Source organism: Gadus chalcogrammus, chromosome 1 (genome assembly GCF_026213295.1).
Source record: "Gadus chalcogrammus isolate NIFS_2021 chromosome 1, NIFS_Gcha_1.0, whole genome shotgun sequence".
In the NCBI taxonomy this organism is placed as follows: domain Eukaryota; kingdom Metazoa; phylum Chordata; class Actinopteri; order Gadiformes; family Gadidae; genus Gadus; species Gadus chalcogrammus.
Genome location: NC_079412.1, coordinates 11,325,841 through 11,348,315, shown reverse-complemented (window position 1 = coordinate 11,348,315; position 22,475 = coordinate 11,325,841). Strand labels below are relative to the sequence as shown.

Sequence of the window (22,475 nt, the reverse complement as noted above, 5' to 3'; positions counted from 1 at the left end):
AAGTCTGTCTTCTCAGGCACAAGCTTTTCCTCCCTGGATAGGATATCTAAAGCATTCAGCCTGTCCTGGGTCATGGTGTTCAGGAGGAAGGTTTTAATTCTCTTCAGAGTTTAAAAACACCTCTCAGCCTTTGCAGTGGACATGGGTGTGATGATCATATTTTAAGTAGCGTGACAGTCTCTGAAAATACCTCTGACAAGTTAATGTCCATAAATAACATGAAAAAGGTCCACAGCACGACAACAGGACTTGAATTCCTTCTTCCCGTAGATGACTCAGCTCCGTCCAAAGCGTATATATGCCTTTAAAGCGGAACTCAATGCAAGTTCAGGGAATGAATTGTAGTACTCAAAACCTATTGACCTGCAGCAAGGTGCCACTGATGAGGTGGTCTGTGAAGGCCAAACGTTCCTTGGTATTTGGTGCAAAATATGAACGCAAATTAACTACTCTTCAAGAATGTTGTGTAGTTTAAGAATGTTCTTTATGGTTTGAATGATTGATGGGATTCAGTGAGCAATTAACATTGAAAAATATCAAACATTTAGAAAAAGATTATCCATCAATTCTCTACAAGGTCAAATTAAACGAACAAACAAATTGTTAAACATTATTTTTAAAACTTTATTGTGGCTCTTTATTTGTTTTCTTCCCCCATGACCTAGTAAACAGTTTGATTTCATTCAGCAATGAATGTTTTCCCCCACCCATCATGAAAGAGACTTAGTATGTACAAATTACCCATAAGCAGTTGCCACAAAGCTAATCATCAGCCAAATTGTATCCTTTTTTTTACAGATCAAAAATAAACACTCTGCGTGCATGTTACTGTTTGTAACTGAAAAGTTCAGTACATTCTCAATAACATAAAAGATCTCTTCTTATCCAAAATTGATTTGCAAATCAAAGCATTCGAGGCACATGGACGTGGATCCGTTTAAATATTTACACAGCAGGCCTATCTTGCTTGACGTGCATCCTAAATGAAGAGTTCCTACGATTTAAATTAAAAAAGATTGTTCCTCAATTCTAAATGTACAAAAGCCATTTATCTTTTTTTAACAGTGCAATTCAATCCCACCCAAACCCTCTATGTGACAATCCCAGGAAGCTTAAACGGACGATCGAAACGTGAGATCTGTCGGTGTTCCTTTGGTCGTGTCAGAATGGTCCTCACGGCTGGGCCTCAGTGATGGTGATGACGTCGTAGTGGATGCCTTGCTGCTGGAGCTGCTCCAGCTGTTCGGCCGTGGCCTCTGTTGTGTACACCGTCTGGGACTCGACCATGGCTGCTGCATCCGCCACTGCTAATAATAGTTCAAAACAAAACTATTCAACCACCCCTGTGTGTGTGTGTGTGTGTGTGTGTGTGTGTGTGTGTGTGTGTGTGTGTGTGTGTGTGTGTGTGTGTGTGTGTGTGTGTGTGTGTGTGTGTGTGTGTGTGTGTGTGTGTGTGTGTGTTCTAACCTGTGACGGCAGAATGGGCCGCAGCCTCCAGCTCTTCTGGGATGACGATCTGCTGCTTGGAGCTGATAGGCAGGTACTGGATCTGACCGTCATGACTCACTGCAATCTGCACACAGAACAGAAAGAGGAGAGAAGCATTCAGTCTCGACTTGGTTCCCTCTGCACCCTCTGAGTGATCAGAGAGAAAGATAGTATTTAAGGTTGAACCCACCTGTTCCTGCAGAAACGACCCGTCGTGTTCATACTGGATGATCTGTCCATCTGCCATCTGGGGAAAAGAGACAACGTTAAAAAAATACATCGCAGCCCCCCTGCAGCTGGAGTTCTCTACGCAGACAGATCGGAGACCCCGCCTCTCAACTCTAGTTCAAAGCATCATTCAAAACCAACCCTTTTGTTTTCTACCGTTTAATGTCTCACCCTCCGCCTCCCTCTGTCCTGCTTTCTGCTATCTGCTATCTGTAGACTATTGAATATTCTCCTGCGTCTTTTTTATGGATTTCTGCCTTTTTTTTACTTTCATTAAGTCTTCTAGAAAAGCGCTATATCAATTTAATCTATAGGATTAGTGGTGGTAGATAATTGGTCAAGCAAAATGCATGTCATTTAGGTCATGATCTCCCAGGCTTCACAGGCCAGGCTGTGGTCCATACCTGGATGTGGTTCCCATCGCCCAGCACCACGTACTCCTGGGGCAGCAGGTGCTGCACGCCGTCCTCTGAGATGATGTACTGCACCTGGAGGGACCACATCGTTAAGGAACAGCCTAAGTCTGGCATCAGGGGTTTCAGGACAGCATGGAGGGCAATGGGAAGATACACAAAGTGACACGCTCCAGAGTCAGCGTGGGGAAGCACTTGGTTTATAAACCTGGCTGCTTACCTGCAAAATGGAAACCTATATTTTACTGTTTAAAATCTTTTTGGGAGGTAAATGTCCTCTTCAAAGCGAACCCTACCTCAGTCACTTGATTGTCTCCCGACATCAGCTGCTGAACAGTCTGTCCATCCATGGTGGTGATCTGCTGGATGTAAGACCCCTCCTCCTAAAAACATCCATCAATCAATTCATCAATCAATTCGGTTATAAACCCACCCACCAATCAATGCAAAGAATAAGATCTTAACAAACATGGCTGGATAAGTGAAGGAGCCCCAGAAGAGTCGGTGCGCTGTCAAGCTCGTACCTGGTCGGACAGGGACTGCTCCTGGGTCATGATGACGTGCTCCTGCCCAAGGGCCTGGAGCCTCTCCTGGGTGAGCACCTGGCCCGACTGTAGGGCTGCTGGCAGCATGGACACAAAGCACCAACCGATCAACACTCACCGTCACCCGTATCAAGTATCACAACAAAGGAACAAAAGTGTTGCTAATAAAGGTTTTGGGGTTGAACCATAATATGACCAGGCGGTTGGCCTACCAGTCTCGAGCACGATGCCTTAACCCCTACCTGGTTCATGAAATCTACACTCATTCACTGTAAGTCGCTTTGCATAAGAGCATCAGCCAAACGACCAAACTGTAAATAGTATATAGTCCTAGTTATGTTGCCTTTCATGTGCCTAGTGTTGTGCCAGGTGTGAGTTGTATTCATTCAGCCGGTTGCATCGTGTGATGGTTGCGTTTGCCTACACTGCAGTGTGGCCAGGGCTTCCTCGTCGTTGTGGACGATGATCGTCTGCTGCTGGGGTGTCTGGGCGCGGCTCTTGCGCACGGCGTTCTCCTGGTTGTGCAAGCGCTCCATGTGAAACTTGAGATGGCCGTTACGGTTGAACCTGGAAGGGACGGTGCAAGGGAAGGGTGTGTGGGTCAAGAGTCAAGTTTACAGCCTGAAGTGCATCCACACGGATGAGACCCATCACGCCCTCAAGCTGGGTTCACAAATAGACAGGGGGAAACCACCAAAACAAAGACCGGAAAGGGAGAACATTTGAGAAGGTATTCATTAGAGGGGACGTCTAGAATGACTGGCAGTTAAATCTGTGCCATGAGGAGCCCTGATCTGATATTCAATAGGAGAATCATATCGCTGTGACATTTAGCCATTCGGGGAGGGGCCCGGATGGTTGGGGCGCTACCTCTGTCCACACAGCTTGCAGGCGAAGGGCTTCTCGTTGGTGTGGGTCATCATGTGCCGTCGCAGGTCCTTCTTGTTCTTGGAGGCGAAGCTGCAGCTGGGGCACTTGTGTGGCCGCAGGTATGCGTGTAGATTCATGTGGTCCTTTAATTTAAACCGGATCAAATGGTTACATAAAAAGCCATTGTATAGATAGGGATACATTTAATGTGTGGTGCATGCAGGCAATATATATGCTGTTCTATCAATCATGCATAGTATATAAATCTTACCATAAACAAGCATTAATTTAACACTAAAATACTATTATTAGCATTATAAGAGTTTGCATATGTATGCTGGAATAAAGCTGATTTGAACTAAAAGGAATAGTAGCACCCCTGAAAATGGGACGTATGAACACAAAACCTCAAATCCATCTGACCTCAAGTCAGATATTAACATACAGAAACACCTGTGACTGGGTAGGAAAGGATGGACGGAAGGAAGGAAGGAAGGAAGGAGAACGGAGGGGAGGCGACTCACTCTGACTTCGAGCCAGGAGGGGGCAGTGAAGTTGCAGTCGGGACACTTGAAGGTGCTGGGGTCCAAGTGCGCCCTCTTGTGGTTCTCCATGTCCGACCGGCCGTGGAAGGCCTCCATGCAGATCCGACAGGAGAAGCGCTTGGCGTTCTGACCGGGGGAGCCCCCGGCGGTGGGGGACTGAGGGGCCTCACTGCTCAACTGACAACAGCAGAAGGGCTTTATTAAAACACCACAGGAGGTTTGGGGCGTCACAGAGGGCACACCACCGAAATAAAAAACGGGTTCGACATCTCTTTTTCAACTAACACAATACATTTTAAATACAGAGAGGACAAATAGAACAGAAGCATTACAAACAGTTCAAGCCAGTATAACTGACAGTATATGCTGCATTATATAAACCACACATCATAAACAATGAGGGACTATGTTTTTGAACCATAAAAAGCCGGTGGGTGCTCCCAAGCCGTGTGGAGCTCTTGGACATACCTCCACCTGCTGCAGCACTCCGTCAGCCAGCGTAGAGGTGAGGTAGTATTTTTCACTTTTCATGCTCTCTGACTCGCTGACGTCAATCCCGGCAGATGGACTTCCCTCATCGTTGCTGGGAAACACACGACAGTAATGAGGAATTAGGTTTGACTCAAGCCCGTAGTCATACATCCGTTCACACAGCTTGTGGCTGCATGGCAACACTATGAAATCATCACGGATTGTTACGGTGTGAGACTTGAGCTAGTGTACAAGTTGTACAATACTAGTGTACTAGTTGTTTCTCTTGTTTGCCTCCCATTTACCTAACAGCATTGGGTAAATGAAATGCATAGACATCTTTGACAGGCCTGTAATAAGCCCCTCAATTATTGTTTTCAGCCCGACTGAAATCATTGGATGTCTGTCTACCTAACTAACAGACTAACTGCACACACTCTTCCCGTGCCCTCATTGTGCACGACTGTGGTCTACTGGAAGCCTAGGCAGACATATTGTTGAAGCTAGCAAGGAGAATACTTCCTACTACATTTTTGAAATTGTAATGGATTTTGAAGGCACTTTATTATCCCCCCAGGCCTAAAGACATTGACTGTTACGATGTTAACCAGGGGAACTATCTGAACCACCCTCTAACCGGATCCTGGTTCAGGACCTACACGCCCTACATGCTCAAAGAAGAGTTAACTGCGTGCAGCTTAGTAGAACAGACGTCTTGGGATTTCATTCTAGGTCTTGTTCTGTTTGTAGTATACTGGGTCGTTGCTCGACTCTCAGCACAAGTTGGAGTGCTCTATTCCAAAAAACATATTTCAATCATAGAACGTTACATTATCGTCAGATGGTGACTTCAGTTTGAGACCCCTTTAGACCAGAGTCTAGATTCTTCAGCTCTGCCAGCCTGGATCAGAGGTCATGCCATGTAGACACTAGGTTCTAAGTGGGTGATCCTAGCTCTGCCTACACGCATCAGGGATCATGCCATGCGGACAGCAGATTCTAAGTGTGGTCCACAGTGACACCCCTACCTGTATCCCGGGTCCGGGCTGTTGATCTGCTCGACAGCCTGCTCCACCACACTAAAGTCCCCACCCGCCTCGTAGGCCTCCATGGCGATCTGCGCTAGCTCCGTCGTTTCAATGGCGCCCGCCTCCTCAAAGGCCTCCTGCATCACCGTGTCGCCGCTCTCGGACACGTGGAAGGTCACCACCTTCTGGGTGGACCCGTCGGCGGCCTTGGTGTCGGTCTTCATCACCGCCACCTGGTGGACAGAACCCATCAGAGAGGGTGAGGTGGATGCGTCGTCTGGTTGGGTGGTGGTGGTGGGACGTTTTCTTCCCGGTCCACTCGTACCTGTAGAGAGTTGCCCACCAGCTCCCGGGCGTTGCTCATGTTCAGCAGCAGGTCCAGGGCGTTCTGGGCCGACAGGTCGCTGGGTCCCGCTGAGGGAGGGATGGGGGGAGGGACTTCTTAATAACAACAACTACTAATTACAATTGAAGAAGACGTGGTTAATATGTGTGTAGATACTAGGGATGGGCATTTGAAGAAATTTCCTTGATCGAGCATCGCTAGAGTTATCGATCAATTATCGATTAATCATTAACTTTTTTCTAGGCTATATTGAAATTCCCGTTGGTAGAAAATGCAGCATGTTTTTATCAATGAAATCTTTATTCCAACAATAATGTATGGGCCAACATTAATACAATACAGTTAACTTGAAGACCTACAACTGTTTAACAGTTTTAAAATAATAAATACAGGCATTATAGTTTATAGGCCTATGCGGCGCTCGTAAAGTCCGAACAATGCGCCTACAGGCGCTCTTACAGGTTTGGAAACTATTCAACAAGACTAAATCTGTAGCCTATTCCAATTACAATAAGTAGCCAACTTATCGGACAACAATAATCAAACAAAGGCAGTTGGCTAAAAGTGGGCATTAAACGGTATAACTGTTTTGAAAAAACGGGGCAAAAAAGGCCGACATATAATGCCTATAGGCTGCAGCCGGCGCGCGGAAAAGGCTCGCAACAAAAAGATGAGCCACCCATTTACAAACAATTGCATGAACTAGTCTATCTAAAAGCAATACCTTATTGAACATATATAAGGCTGAACTTGTTGCTAAAATATCACAGTTTTGGCAAAATGTAACGACTCCAAGAGGCACCAAGCCGAAAGAAAAGCGGAGCGAGAGACAACACATTAAGAAAAAAAAAGAGCGACTCACATACGGTGGTGACTGTCCCTACTGTCCATAGCATAACTCCAGCCTACATATTTTTATTTAGGAATATAAGCATGTTAACATGCTCGCGGGTCAGACGCGAACGCAGCCTTGTAACTGTCAGTCCAGCAGCAGAAAACACCCGCTCTGACGGGACCGAAGTTGCGGGGATGCAGAGGTATTGTCGCGCTAACTTTGACAGGAACCTTCTTCCATTCACTTTCCACCAGTCGGCAGGGTGGTATTTCTCCCACATAGTGATATTCAATTAAATGCTTCAAGACTCACAGTATGCAACACAACGTCCTTTTGATCGATAACAATATAAATTGATCGACGCATTTCTTAACGATCGATTATCGAGCATCGATTAATTATGCCCATCCCTAGTAGATACCACTCACCTGATTCATAGATAATGGTGGTGTTTCCATGTGCATCTTGGGAGACGGAGGCCTTCCCTAACCCCTGGATGGGCTGTAACGTGGAAGGATCTAGCGCCACCTAGTGACAAGAGAGGGCAAGGGGTTATTTATAAAGCAGGTAAGACACAACAAGCTTCAGACAGGGAGCCGTCCTACGCTTGGAACCTGGCTGAATCCCATGACTCACCACTTGGAAGAGAAGCACAGTGGTGTATTTTGGGCCTAACTCTCTGTAATAGCTCCAGAATAGATGGGTGGTGATGGAGGGTGGGGGATGTCGTAGACAGCCATCACCGCTATCAGTGCCTGAATATATGTGGTCAAATGAGTGGAGTGGGCCAGATAAAGCACCATTAAACACAATCCATTGAATTATCTTCCCCTTTTCTGCTGACACCAGTGATTCATCAGGCTGTGATGTCAATGTGGTGGAGTGCTTCAGTTACCCACTCCTGCAGCAGACACAGATGACTCACAAATGGTAAATGGGAAATGGACTGCATTTATAAAGTGCTTATTTGTAACCAGAGGCCCCCAAAAGAGCTTTAAAATATTGCCTGACATTCACCCATTCATGCACACATTCAAACACCGACGGCGGGGTCAGCCAACGCAAGGCGACAGCCAGCTCGTCGGAGGCAGTTAGGGTTGGGTGCCTGGCTCAGGGCGTGCTCATAGTGGCGCGCGAGCCAAAATGTTCCGCTTGCACCCTCATACCCTTAAAGTTACCTCGTTGAGACCCTTCGGTGTACCCGTGTGCCTCTTCATCACGCACCGCAAAACGACAACCACCGTGGGGCGAAAGGGGGAGGCGGTCGGTACTCACGATGGTGTTCTGCAGGCACGGCGGCGCCTCCTCCTGCTGCTGCTTGAGCTCCTCGATCTGCTGCAGGGTGAAGAAGGGCTGGCGGCGGCGGCGCGCCGGCTCCTCGGGGTGCGTGGCGCTCCAGACCTCGAAGGCCTCGGGGTGGCGGCACTGCACGTGCAGCCGCAGGTTCTTGCGGTGCTTGGTGGTGAAGTGGCACAGGCCGCAGGAGAACGGCTTCTCACCTGGCCGGAGAGGGACGCACATGGACGGTTGAATGGATTTATTTTCACGGAGAGGCCGGGGGAGGGAGATTGGGTGGATGAATAGCTAATCTAAGGTCTAATAGTTTGACTTTGTTGAAGCAGAACTCGTTGGGGCGGGGTACGGAGCCTAGGCCTCATTTCAGTTATCCCTTGTTTCGTTACGGAGATAATCTACAGAAGAGAAACTGATTCTACTAGTGTAGAAGACAGGTGCTAGTCTAAACAGTGTTGGAACCTTGACAGACACATTTTTTTACATCTCTGTCCATCCAATGATTTACTGATGTGGTAGCACTTAAAACAGTGTCTTCACATGGTGGGACCTAGGACTGATCATGGACAGTGAGCATATTCTTTAGAGTTGATATGGCTTGTGTCCTACTGACCGGTGTGCTTGATGGCCAGGTGGGACACCAGGAACTCCTCCTTGGACGTGGAATACTGGCAGTAGTCACACTTAAAGGGCTTGTCGTTGGTGTGGGAGAGCTGGTGGTTGAGCAGCATTTTCTTGTTGTCACACGTGTAGTCGCAGTACTCACACTTGAACCTGCCACACGATAACCTTAACGTTAAAAGGAGGATTAAAAAACAAAAAAAGGGATCACATGCAGATGCTTGTGAAAAGATGGGACATTTGCAGTTGGGAAATGTAATGCAAGGGAGAAGTGGGTAACGGGGGCTGGAGAACAGGGTTTCATAATCGTGGAATTTCTTTGATGCAATGACAACAAGGACAACAAAGGAAGTGCTCGTAATGTAATACTGACTGGCTGTCTCCAAGACTTTGGATGTGGGTCAGCAGATGCATTTTAAACGTGTACCGCTTCTTGAAGGATTTGCCACACTGTCAAGGTGAAAGAGAGGACGGTGTTATAAAGAAACCAAACAAAATGCCATCAACCTGGATAATGTACAAATATAATGCAATTACAGTAATATAATTGATAACATGAAGGTCAACAGATGAATCCGGTAGGGAGGTGACTGGGGGAGGGCTGACCTTATCACACATATGAGGTTTCTCAGTGCTGTGGGTCTTCATGTGCTGGGTGAGTCTTTTTTGCATAGGGTAGACCCTGTGACAAATTGGGCACGGGAACTGGGAGATTTTTGGAAGCTGAGATAGGGGACGGGAAGAGATTAATTAACACCTCAGGTCAACATAACGGAGCAAACAAAAACCTTAAATGCTATTTAAGTTACAAAATAAAAATAATTCTTACCATTTCCATTTTTCTTTTCCTATAAGAAAAACGAGAGTAGATTAGCAGAACTACAAGTAAAACATAAGTTTACACAAAACATGTCCCGGTGTCTTGTCTGTATTGGTTGTTCTGAACAGCTAGTGCGTATGCAGATCTATGGCACTTGCTTCTCTTTGTTGTGGACGGCGGAGTGGCGCAGAACATCCTTGTTATACACGCTGCTGTAGTCACACTCCTCACACTTGAACGGCTTCTTGCCCTCATGGTTAAACATGTGCTCCTGCAATAGACGGCCACAAACCATCACAACCACAATACATCTAATTCATCGTCGTGGACCTTATGAATTAATTCATCTTCTTATAGTTTACCTCTACATTTCTTTTCCCTTTTTTGGAAATGATTGTAAAAATGTTTTATCTACAACACGATCAATAAAATCTATGTGGTTAAACATTAACATAACGGTTGTAGGTTTCCCTACCTATTTAAAGCATGCCTTTGTTTTTATTATGCATGTTTCTTATGCATAACCGCTCCTTGCATTGCTACTCAACCGTGCAGGGGGCAGCTTGTGCAGAGTGCCACGGACTGACCTTGAGGGAGGACCAGCGCTTGCAGTGGTAGTTGCACTGCAGACACTTGAAGAGCTCGGGCTCGTTGCCCTCGTGGGAGTCCACGTGGAAGCGCAGGTCCTCCTGGGACAGGAAGCGCGAGCCGCAGATCCAGCAGTTATGGGGCCTCAGCAGCGGCTTGAGGGATTTGTAATAGCGACTGGAAGATAGTGGGGCAGTGATGAGCTTAGGGCGAGAACTAATTATGAACACTATTTTGTAATTGAGCAGATGATTACATCCAGAGTAAAGTACAATGAATTCAGATCAATGGAGCAAATTAGGGTACGGTATCTTTCTCCACAATTCCAAAAAATAAGGCTGTTGACATTGGGGATCAAACCCAGTACCATTTGACTGAGAGTCAATACCCCTCGCATCTACACAATCCTGCTCCCCAGATAATGAGTGATATAAACACAAACATTAAGGCCCAATCCCATTTCTACCTCTTACCCCTCCCCCTTGTTTTGAAGGGGTATGGGGAAGGGGGAAGGGGAAGGGGTAAGGGGATGGCGTAAGGGGAAGGGGTAAGGGGTAGAAATGGGATTGGGAAATGGGAATAAGGCCCAATCCCATTTCTACCCCTTACGCCCCTTCAAAACAAGGGGGAGGGGTTATGGGGAAGGGGTAAGGGGTAGAAATGGGATTGGGCCTAAAACATTATGACTGTAGGAAAGAAATTCCGGGCATGGTGTCAAAATCACAAAGCTCTTACTTGCGGTTCATGTATCTTCTATACTTCTTCCGGAGGAACCTCTTGGAGGGCCGTCCTCTTTTCTTAGGGAAGTCCTCCTCCTGCCCGGCGTTTGAGGACGGGTCTTTGTTCTCGGAGTCTGATTGGCTGACCGAGGGCTCAGCCGCGTCTGGAGATCCGTTTTCTGTGGGAGCATTGCCCAGGCAAGAAGTACTGGCCTCATCAGGGTCCGCAGCCTCCATCTCCAGTTTGAGCTTCTTGGCAGGACTGCCCTCTTCTTCTGGAAGAGGCGGGCGTATAATATGAGTCGCTGGTGGAGGTGCAGGGAGCTTTATGTAAAGGCAGGACTGTGGCCCAGGCCATGAACTCGTCCATGCCCATTGGGCCACAGTTTTGTTTAGATTCCTATCCATAAGTAACACTATGCTCCCACCAGTCACACGTCAACCGATTCACATAAATGATCATTCGTTGCATAAAAAGTGTCCTGCTTATAGAGTAATTACTTAATGATGTAATTGCGGCACATCGTTTTTTCCTCTTCCTATTTAAAATCGGAATAAATCACTTTATCAGGCTATGAATGGTTTGTTTGCTCTCACCGATCCCCTCTCTACTGCCGTAGCCCTCCTCCACCAGGCTGAACTTCCTGGGACGGCCCACCTTGCGGCGAGGGCGTCCCTGTGAGGAGGAGGAAGAGGGAGAGGAGCAGATTGGAGGAGGAAGATGGGGGGGCTTCACAGTAGTGGGTTGCGGCTTGCAGCCGTTTTCTTCGTCAGCTGGGTTATAGTCGCTATCCTCTGGGGGGGGGGGGGGGGGGGGGTAATAATGTAATGAGCACAAGAGGGAAATATGTACAAGTACATTAATGGCGTTCAGCACATGGTTTAAAAGCAGCCGGACCTGCTGGGTCGTCGATGGCCCCGGCGTCCACCACCTCGTCGTCCTCTTCCTCTGCCGGCGGCGGCGGCGGCTCGTCCGCCTTGTGCCTGGCGGCCCTCCGCTCCTCGGCCGCCTCCTGCTCCGCTTTCCGCCGGGCCAGGGTCTCGCTCTTAGGGGGCCGTCCACGCCCTCGCTTCTTCTGAGCACCCCCTGCAGAGCCAGCACCGAGGACAAGACGAATAATATTTATTACATTGTTCTAGATTTACTCATTTTACTTCTAGCCCAAGCGGCTTGCGGGTGAGACAATTCAAGCCAATTAAATTCAAATTTGAAACCAATAATGTGAGAGCTGCTTGAGAGCTATATGAATCAGGAAGAGGCGGGTCTTTAGTATTTATTTCTGACTCAACACCGAGCAAGATGTCACTCACTATGGATCAGAACCAATACCTGCGCTTCTGAAGTGCTTATCCCGCATGTGGTTTATGAGGGTGTCTTTGGACGTGCTCTTGTACGGACACATCTTGCACTTGAACTGCTGCACGATCACCACCTCCATCATCTCCTCCAGCTCCGCCAGGTTCGGCTGGCGGTCCCCACTGCCCTCCGCCATCTCTACCGACATGTCCGAGTCCCCCAGCCGTCCGGGCGTCACCTCGGGCCCCTGGGAGCCCTGGGGCTCTTCCCTGCTGGGGTCCAGCATCGGCCCCAACTCCGGTTCTGGTTCTGGTTCTGGCTCCGGCTCTGGGTCCGGGTTGGCGTTGTAGGTGCCGCTGCTGCTGATGAAGGGCCCCGGCTGGCTCTCGCTGCTCTCCAGGGCCTCTGGCAGCCCGCCGGACCCCGCGGTGTCCGCCATGGGGTGGTGGTGGTTGGAGGAGGAGGAGGAAGAGCCTTCGTCCGCGTAGACCTCTCCGCTGTTCTCCACATAGCAGTTCAGCGGATGCTGCTGCTGCTGCTGCTGGTGGGAGTGCTGTGGCCGATCGAGGTCGTGGGTTTCAACGTCGAAGCCACCAAAGTCGTTGTCGTTGTCGTCCTCCTCCTCGTCCTCTTCCTCGTCGTCCTCGTCGTCGCTCACGTGACTCCCGACGGTGCAGTGAGAGTAGCCCGGCTGCTCCGAGTCGGCCGCCGCCACGCAGTCCCCTCGGTACTCGCCGGGGTACTGGCGGCCCGTCTGCGCGCCATGGTCGGCGCTGCTGTCGATGTAGCCCCGCGGACGCTCCACCTCCGCCTCGCCGCCGCACTCCAGGTACTCCTCGCTGCACTCCACCACGTAGTGGCCGTGGCTGGTGGGGTTGGAGTCCGCCCCGCTGCACTCCACGTAGCCGGGCAGGTCCCGGTCGCCCCCGCTGTAGTCGGCGAAGCCCGACCCGGAGCGCGTTTGGTCGGGCTCGTCGCCGGAACACTCGCCGTAGGCGGACGAGGAGGATTCGCCCGTCTGGTCGGGGCCGCAGTCCATGTACTGGGAGGGGTGGGAGTGCTCGGGCTGGTCGGGCCGCTGGTCGCCGCTCTCCTCGGCGTAGCCCGAGTATCCGGCCCGGTAGCTGGGCTCCAGGTGGCCGTGCAGGTCTCCCTGGTCCACGCAGGTCGAGGTCGGGTCCCTCTCCGGACGCCTCGGTGGCTGATCTGCTGGACAGTGCCGAGGACATCTGGGCTACCATAGGAGCACCTGGTGGAGAGACATGGCATAGGTGGCCACTCAAACACAGGTCGAAAGCAAAATACTCAAACCTGTGGCCCGTTTGAGGGTAAGCCCCCTCTAGTCCTTCTTAAACTTAAATTGTCATAATGGTTATCTAAAAATTGTCCAACTAAAACAAAAAGGTACCATGTGATGTAATTAGCTATTCAACACTAAGAAGAAAGGAGCAACGCAATTGAAGTTGAATAGATGTATTGAGGAGAAATATTAAACCACATAAGGATACACCTAGCTTACCGTCATCCGGCCCTTGCAGTATCAGATACTGGGTGGTCTCTGCTCCTCCATCTTCTGCACTTGTTACTGCTATGCATCCTACGAAACATATCACACCAGAGTCAAGAATCCTTAGTTGATTTTTAAGTAGGGTGAAGCCAAACGGTTTCTATTTTGGGTTGTTTGTTTGTTTATTTTTAATAAAAATGAACATGAAATGAAAATGTCTTATATGATCATCCACATAGTAATCTAGCAATCTATCTATGTGCATATCAAATGCAAATTGCTCATTATAATGCTCCAACCCAACAAAGATACTATCTTAGAATGGGTCATAACCATTGGGATAACACGCCCTCCTTCGGTGAGCTATTATTTCATTAGTATGTTTGCTTTAGCTTTCTGCTAAATCTTAAACACATTGCACTTTCTACAATGCATTAAAAAATTGCACTTTGCCTTTGTATTCTTTTACTTATCCATTTTATTTATTGTACGACGATGTTTCTACGTGATCACTTTGAGTGTGCCTCGTGTATGAAAAGTGCTACATAAATAAATAACTTCCAGCAGACAACGGTAACTAAAACTTTAAAAGGACCCCCGCCCCCCCCCCCCCCCAAAAAAAATAAAACCTTATATAAGATCTCAGCGCCTACCACCTAAGCCCCCCGTACCGTTCATAATGTCGGGTCCGATGGTCGACTCTATGATCTTGTCTATGGCGGAGCCAAGGTCTGAGGAGTGGACGCGGTCGAGTCGGACACCATCATGGCTCCGTCAGACCCCACGCTCGAGTGAACCAGCATCTGGGCCGACTCGGACACCAGACAGACTGCGGTCACCGTGGAGACGCTGGAAACGCTGGTGGACTGGGCCACCGAGGAGGAGTCCGGGAGGTGCACCGAAGACACCCCGGACGTCCGTAGCTTGAGCTGGTCTCCTGGGACGAACAGCTTGTGGATGAAAATAAAAAGTTGCTCAGGTGCTCAAGAGGAGGGATGGAAATAACTCAAGTCCTTCGAGCAGTCAAGTGGCTAAGTGGTTGACGACCAATCCAAAAGGAACGTATCCCCCATGTCTGCAAACTACCTGTAGGCATCCTTGAGCCAGATGCTAACCCCTTCCTGCTCCTTATTGACAGGGAACAGAATTCGATGTAGGTTGCTTTGGATACAAGCGTCTGCTAATCAGAATCAGCTTTATTGGCCAAGTAGGCAACACATACATGAATTTGACCTCTGGCAGGTGTTGACTCTCTTTAACGTAGGTAGACGTATAAAAATACGCCTACCATATAGGTAGACGTATAAAAAATAGACACTAGGCCACATAAATAAATATACAGACATAAGGCTGCATACTAAATTGCAAGTGGAGGTGTGACCAAGGAAGATGTAGCAGTAGTAAGGACAGTAGTAAAGGAGGGTGAACTAATGTTGAGTTATGAGTTAGTAAAAAGGCATTGAAGTTCTTATCAACTTCTTTGAGAACAGCCTGTACATTAGCAACACTTTTTTTGCTTTTAATTTGTATCCCCTTTTATGAACTCAAAAGAGCTTTTTAAAGGGTATTACCAAAACACCCTCAGAGCTTTGTCCCACGTGGCAGTCAGAATCTGGGATCTGTCCTGTGGAGCAGCTGCATCGCTGCTGTCTGCAGACATGGCTTCTGATGACTCCACACCCATGCCACTCTCTGAGGGCTCCTCCAGCCCAGAGGGGCCGGCATCACTGCTGCTCTCCACCTCATTCTCCTCCAAATCCATCACTGTCCGCAGAACACACACATCAATGTATTACCATGTGTTAAAATACATTGTTACATACATGTCTTAGGGCATTATTTATTATTTATCTCTTACAGAAAACAGGACGAAAATGATGTAACTAAACATCATGTATGCAGATAAGAAACAACAAAAAATTAAGAATATTTATTAAGGAATAATTGAATATATTTGTGTTTGTTTTCACACTGATTGGAGTGTGTTCCAAAAGAAAAGCACCCAGGACTGTTTGAAGAAGTTGTTTATTTGCGGGACTGGTTAAGCTATGTTTTAAAACATAATGAAAATAACACTGAAAATAAGTATGTACTTGACATGATAATATTTAAATCAAGAAGTCTTACATAGCACACATTGAGTTGTTTAGATAAAGCAGTACGTTCAATAAAGGACCAACGATGCTAAGTAAATTCACCAGATGTTGGTTTGCATTTCGTACTTCTATCCCTTACAAGGATACGCTACGACAAATCTGCAAACTGTATTCACGTTATAGTTCGGCGTTTTATCGAGAGAACACAATTAAGTCGCATGCGAAAACTATTATGGCCAGACATATTTGACTTGTACGCAGAGCTCTTGCTTGAGTGTATCATAACATACACTACAACCTTGAACACTGACTAGCTGCCTGCTAGCTATGTGGCTAATATAAACAGGCCTAGCTGTCCTTCTTCTTGCCTGCTCGGCGTCGCCATTTCCGAGCTCCTATTTTCCACTCAGGCATTCTAGAAGCTCTACTGGGGACCTCGAGGGCCTGAGCTACAACAGACCGCCCAAATGCAGTCCCTGAAGAAAATTATTTAATTTCCACCCCCCATCCCGTGATTCGCGTCTGTTTTTCTTACCGTGTGTTCACGAGTTGAATCGTATATCTAGTTGTAGGCCGGTTGAAAAGAAAATACATTTGCGAGCGGTACTTTTTCCGCCATTCTAGTCGGGCGCCATGAGTATGTCCTTGCTTCCTGTTCTTCAAACCGGATCTTATTTATCGTTAGGCTGAAAACAAACAGTCGTAGAATGTAATATATTTTTATTAAGCGATCTAAGTGCTACATTATTTTTTTAATATTCTGGTCAAACGCGGCTTTTTTAAATTCGAGATATTTGTGGACGTTTGGTGGACTATTGTGTTGAGTGGAAGGCATACTACGCAAATCGGTGCGGAGTAATACGTTCCTCGAGTAGAAGGATTTTAAAATATCAACTATCATCTGAATTTAGAGAATTTAGTGTTCGCACAATGGAACATGTATATTCCTTGGGTGTCATTTAAGCATTATCGGTTGCAGCTTCATCCCAAAATAGATTATTATATTGTCAAGTAATGCATTTATTTCATGCCTATCAATGATGTGTGCATTATTTAAGAATTCGGTCGGGAAACATTTAGTCGTATATTTATTGGAATTAAATGACAACTTAAATGCAATACAAAATCTAATTTTATAAATAATTTTAGTGATGGAGACATGCAATGCCACCCAGTGCAAATAACTGGCATCAAGCCAAAATATACAAAACAAATAAACATTGGGCCTAACTATTACTTTAAAAAATGTATACTGAAACAGTCTGAGCCTGTCAGACATAAAACCTTATTCTGATCTGATGCAGATTCTGTTTTGGAGAGAACCGTTATGTTCCTATTCCTGCTGTTCGCATCCATAACCTGTTTACAAATGAAGAGTGATGCAACAACAAAGTCTCACACTTAAAGTACCTTAATCTGGGCCATTCAACTAAACAGTGTGTTGCTGCGTATGTGATTGCGTGGGACTAAGGACCCCAAAAATGGCAGTTAACAATTTTGCATTGCATGTGACTTCACAGTTAAAGAGGAACTGCCAACAAATTATTACTAAATGTTATTTTGATTGCATGTGTTATAAGTGTTCTTGAAGTCAGGGCTTCTCAGGCCTGCAGGGCGGAATCGTCTGAACACTGGAGGAGATCATACTTGATGTAGCCAACACGGTTGACCTGGTGACGAGAATTCACACGCGTGTAGAAGCGATCATGGCAGAAGTAAAGGTGACCTGGGGTTGAGGGAGATCAGATTGACATGTAAGATGTAGAAAACTCATCTTATGCATAGAGTACTTTGAATTTTTAATAATAGTTCAAATAATGTGTGAAACTTCAGATTTTCACCTTTGTACAGGAAAACATTGTGGACATCACTGGGAACTCCGCCGAAGACCGTGTCAGTTGTCCGAGGATATCCTCTGTCCATCGTGAGAGTCTTCACATCAAGCCTGGTAGCATGAAATACAATATAATGACCATTATTGTTTAATACAGGCAAAGCAAGTGAGTTTCTCAGAAAGTCTTGGGAAATTATTGTCGATATAATATATTCCTGTATGTAAATATTGGCTTGTATACCATTCTTCTTGTATATTGTTTCCCAGCATATATATTTTTAGCATTTTGTACTTTTGCACATTTATAAAATTGTTGGCGTTTGCTGCTGCTGGAAGTGCAATTTCCTGAGGGAACCTTCCCGAGGGATTAATAAAGTTCATATTCACCCATTCATCCATCAATCAGAGGTTTGCCTGTTTTTGTTATGTTTGCAGGTTTTCTTCAACCACCATGTTTGCACCCAAGCATAAAGGTTCAGTGCCCAGCGAATCTCACCTCCAGTAGTTCTCCCCGTTGAAGAGCAGGACTTTGCTCCCCTTTCTCTGCACGGATCCCTCCACCGTCTGAACACTGCTCGGCAGGCCCAGCTTCTCGATGCTGCGGGGTCCAAGTACCTTCTTGCCAGTGTACACCCAGAACTGAGTTCCTTTGAACACAATTGGAAACATTTATGTTAATGCAGGGGGCAGGATAGTGTAGTGGCTACTAGTGTTACAATCCCAGCCATAAGGTGCTTGGTTTGATCCTCAATGTCCGCAGCCTACCTCTGTGGGCAACATTGAACAAAATGCTTAACCCCTACTTACTCCTCAGTGCAATGTATCTTCTTCACTTTGATTGAGATAAGATAAACGTGGCTGCTAAATAATTAAATATAACTGCAATTGATTTATGTGTTTCATAAGCAAACTGAGGGAAGATCGCTCACCTGCAAAGAAGTACATCTTTTTGGTTTCCGGGTCCTCAAAGGCAGAGTCAATCTTAGCTGGCAGGGCCGGCCACCCCTCAGAAATAGCAAATGGACCCTTAGCCTTATCGCTGTTGGTCTTTTTCCAGTAATATCTGATGGAGAAAATATTATTATTAAAAGTTAGAACAAAGGCCCCGCAATTTCCAATGTATGTTTTCTTTCCTGAACGTAGACAGACAGGTACATTGCGTATTGACCTACCCATCCTTGAAGAAGTGCAGCACATTCCCAATCTCAGTGATTGCGTCAAAGGTCGTGACCTGGCAGACATCATTGTCTGGACCTACAGGTGTCGGTGTGGTGGTTGTTGTTGGTCTGGTGGTTGTCGTGGTGATGGGACCCGGGGGACTGGGGTCCGGGCCGGTTTTAGGTCCTGGGGAAATACAATTTTAGAATTGGAGGATAATGTTTGCTTGTCATCGAATTTGCAATATTTATTGAGAACTATACTGAATGATTTTTTGTTTTTATTTTAAGCAAGTGGGCTTACCGTAGAGATACTGAATGCCTTCAACGTCGTCCTCATTTAGGGAAAAGTTCTCAATGAATCTGTACATGGGAAACATAAGTGCGTCTCTGACTTTGGAGTGGTCCAGGCCCAGGGCATGTCCAAACTCGTGGGCTGCTACGGAACAGACTGTACCCTGGGGGGGCAGAAAAAGAGCCACTTAAAATTAAGAAATCATCATTCAACATTCAATCTGTCATCTTATAAGAAGAAGACTCAGTGTTGCATTAATAGTCTTTTTTTTTTACTCACCTTGGTCAGGACAGAATCCCCATTTGGTGTCGGTGTCAAAGTTATCAGTGGTGGCACACCATAGCCTTCCGTCATTGCGTCCCTCGCTAGTGCAGGAGTCGTACGAATTCCCCTGGAACTGGAAGGGGAAGCGACAAGACTCGCCCTCTGAATTTCCTCCGACCACAGCCGTTTCTGGTGGAGCAAAGAAATTCGATTTTACAATTTTAAAAAAGTATAAGAGGAAAAAGACAATGTGCTGTGTGGGCAGTAATTCATCGATCATACACCAGGCAAAGGTTGGCTACTCACCACGACTGGGGCAAAATCCAAATTTCTTGTCGTTGTCAAAGTTGTCAGTGGTGGAACACCAGCGGTAGCCGTCACTACGGCCCTCCGTGGTGCAACTATCGTACGTCTCCCCAAGAAATACGAAGGGAAATACGCATGGTTTGTCATCGCTGTTGCCTCCGAACGTGTACAAAACTGCCAGGAGTAAACAGGAACGGATGGGAAATGATTATCGATGTTGTCAGCAATCCCCCAGCCCCCAGAAAGCTTCATTTTTAAGAGGCCATGTCATGGCCCTCAATATAAATTGTCGATCTTACGTTCACTGGGGCAGAAGCCAAACTTCTTGTCCGTTCCAAAGTCGGCTGTAGTGGAACACCATGGCAGGTTGTCGGAGCGTCCGTCCGTGGTACAGCTGCTGTACGACTTTCCGAGGAAGGTGAAAGGGAAGTGGCACAAAGCTCCCTCTGCATTGCCGTACAACGTCTTCACAACTTGTGTGGTAAAGAGGGAAAACAGAAAATAAATAGCTCGATTTTATTGCCATTAATGAAGTGACCACTAGGGGGAGATGTTCGGTTAAATACAGCAGGGGATGTGGAAGTCGGTTCCCTCATGGAGTAATAAAGGCCTTCGTGTTCCTACCTGTCCCTTGGCCTAGGGTCCAGATCTCATCATCGTCAAAGTGGGCGTCACCCTGGATCCCTTCGCCGGGGGGGTAGGCGTGGGCCAAGAGGCCGTCCTTTCCGTCAAATGGATACGGGTCCCCATGATCTAGCATAGACAATTGTATGAAATTGTATGAAATAGTATATCAGAACAACTCATTTTCAAATATTCAGAATTCATCATGGTAAGGATTGAAAGAGATTTGACCTACTGGCTTTCCCGAAGGATATCATGATATCGGCGGTTCCGTCAAATAGACGGGTAAAGGTGAGAGGAGTCACGTCACTCCACACCTTGAAGGCCCTGGCGAAGGCGTCGTCGGTCAGGGAGGGTGCCATATCAGGGGAGTAGTTCAGGATCCTAAAGAGGAGACAGCCATGTATCCATTAACATCACTCATAGTGGGACAATGGTGTATAAAAATGTATCTGGATACTGTTATGTAATCTACGGCACCGCATGGCGGAAGTATTGAAGCATCACCATTTCAGCAATCCTAACTATCACTTCCTGTCCCTTTTCCGCCCACCTGTAGGTGACGTCGTTGTGGTCCCATTTGAGGTCTCCGTCGAAGGACTGGTAGCTGCGAATGTCTGGGACCCCACAGCGGGGGCGTTTCATGGTGTCCAGCGTGGTCTTGTCCAGCAGTCCGGTCTCCTCCAGACCCATCTGCCTCTGCAGCGTCTTCAGAGCTTTGGACGTGGAAACGTCGCTGCGCTGCGGAGACTCCATGTAGCCAAACCTCTTCAGGTATTTCTGATGGTTGAGAACACAAAGACACACACAAATTAGTTCAAGGAGAGCTCACTGCAAATCAAAAATATTTTTCGACATAGATTAGCTATGTTCATCTAAATTCAAGGCTTCGCCGCCTCGTGGGCCGATGCTTTTTTTGGGGTTAAAGCTAATTTTTAAAAAAAAAAAGCTAACTTTCCTTAAACAAGTGATCATGCCATCTGCTACTTACATCTGCCATCTCCACGTCAGTCATGTTTTTGATGACATCTCCCGGGAAGGTGACGAACACAGACTTGACAGGAAGGCTCAACGTCTCCATTGTGCACATCCCCAAAACCAGCAACGCTATCGCAGTGGACCTCATGTTGAGGTCAAAACAAACTGAGCTGTGGCTGGAAAGAACTCAGGCAGAGAGGAGCAGATCCACTAAAAACTAAAACACCCAACAGAGTAAACTATCTCAATGTGTTGGCTTCTCTCCTTTGTTTTGACGAGTGGTGAGTGTTGTTCTCCTTTTTGCACTCCTAGGGCAGCACTGCTGTATTTATGCACCATAGAGTCTTAGTCACTAGACCTCAGCCCCTCTTACACCCAACCTCAGACCTCCCCTTTAGAAGCGTATAATGATACCCTGGAATGGAGTTCCTAACTGGCCCCATTTAGCCTTTCCAAAGAAAAAGAGAAATGTGATTGTTTTTTCTCTTTTTGTTAAAATTTAAAGGGGGTGGATTGTTAGTTAGTGCATGGTTAATCTAATTACAGTCACTAAAACAAATGTTTCACTTCAAAATGGCAAAACAGTATTGACACATGGAATGGTTTGGTTAAAATCCCTGTTACACTTTATATGTATGTATCAATGTCCAACTGCTGTATTGACCCTACATGTGTCAATGCTTTAGTGTTTGAATAAAGGTTAGCTTCCCTCTGCCAGCTGTGGTGATTGTGTAAGGTATCACTCTTGCTGGGAACCGGATAATTGTACTCATGCAGAGGATTATTTTTTTTTATAAACGTATACTGGATAAGAACTCTTCTTATGAACAGGTCATGACAGTTTTAGGAAGAAAAAAAAACATCTTGCATTACCATGTCTACAACAAGCTCAAAAAATAAATTTGATTTCTAAAAAAAAGTGGACAAATTGGACAAACAAACTACAAAATGGTGTTTGTATGGAAGCAAATATAGGAACATGATAACAACCTTATGATTGTCTAGAACCTGACCCTTTTTTGTAAGTATAAATGCATTTTTACAATTATTTTGATGAGAAGACCCGTCAAATTCCCAAATATTTGGAACGCAAAATGATAGAGCAATAAAATCCTAGTAAGTAGATGGCGATATTTTTCTACATATGCAGGAAATAAATGTTATATCATAGCTAGTCTATGTCGAGATGAATGCAATTTCAAACTTGAGGATCAATGCTCCTCAAGTCAGGTCTGAGCTTGGAAAGACAGCTTTTTGCTTCAGTGCCACTTACTCCTGGAACAACTTACAGCAACAAATTACAATTA

At 46.4% G+C, this 22,475-nt stretch overlaps 1 protein-coding gene and 1 pseudogene across 1 annotated transcript; both read right to left on the bottom strand.

The window, feature by feature from the left end:
* Window positions 1–314: 314 nt before the first annotated feature.
* Window positions 315–16,454, bottom strand: LOC130381619 (zinc finger protein 335). The gene is given in 31 exon segments (XM_056589302.1): window positions 315–1,307; window positions 1,468–1,573; window positions 1,679–1,735; window positions 2,121–2,204; window positions 2,426–2,512; window positions 2,654–2,748; window positions 3,099–3,241; window positions 3,545–3,687; window positions 4,069–4,266; window positions 4,558–4,672; window positions 5,589–5,821; window positions 5,914–6,002; window positions 7,198–7,297; window positions 8,045–8,268; window positions 8,676–8,836; window positions 9,057–9,133; window positions 9,290–9,406; window positions 9,513–9,531; window positions 9,662–9,774; window positions 10,091–10,268; window positions 10,827–11,085; window positions 11,408–11,605; window positions 11,709–11,897; window positions 12,141–13,284; window positions 13,286–13,356; window positions 13,627–13,704; window positions 14,286–14,351; window positions 14,354–14,564; window positions 15,186–15,241; window positions 15,244–15,378; window positions 16,246–16,454. Coding segments are annotated over 30 exon segments (4,878 nt in total). The 5' UTR covers window positions 15,377–15,378; window positions 16,246–16,454; the 3' UTR covers window positions 315–1,173.
* Window positions 16,455–16,769: 315 nt separating this feature from the next.
* Window positions 16,770–21,487, bottom strand: LOC130381611 (matrix metalloproteinase-9-like; annotated as a pseudogene).
* Between the last annotated feature and the right edge of the window lie 988 nt (window positions 21,488–22,475).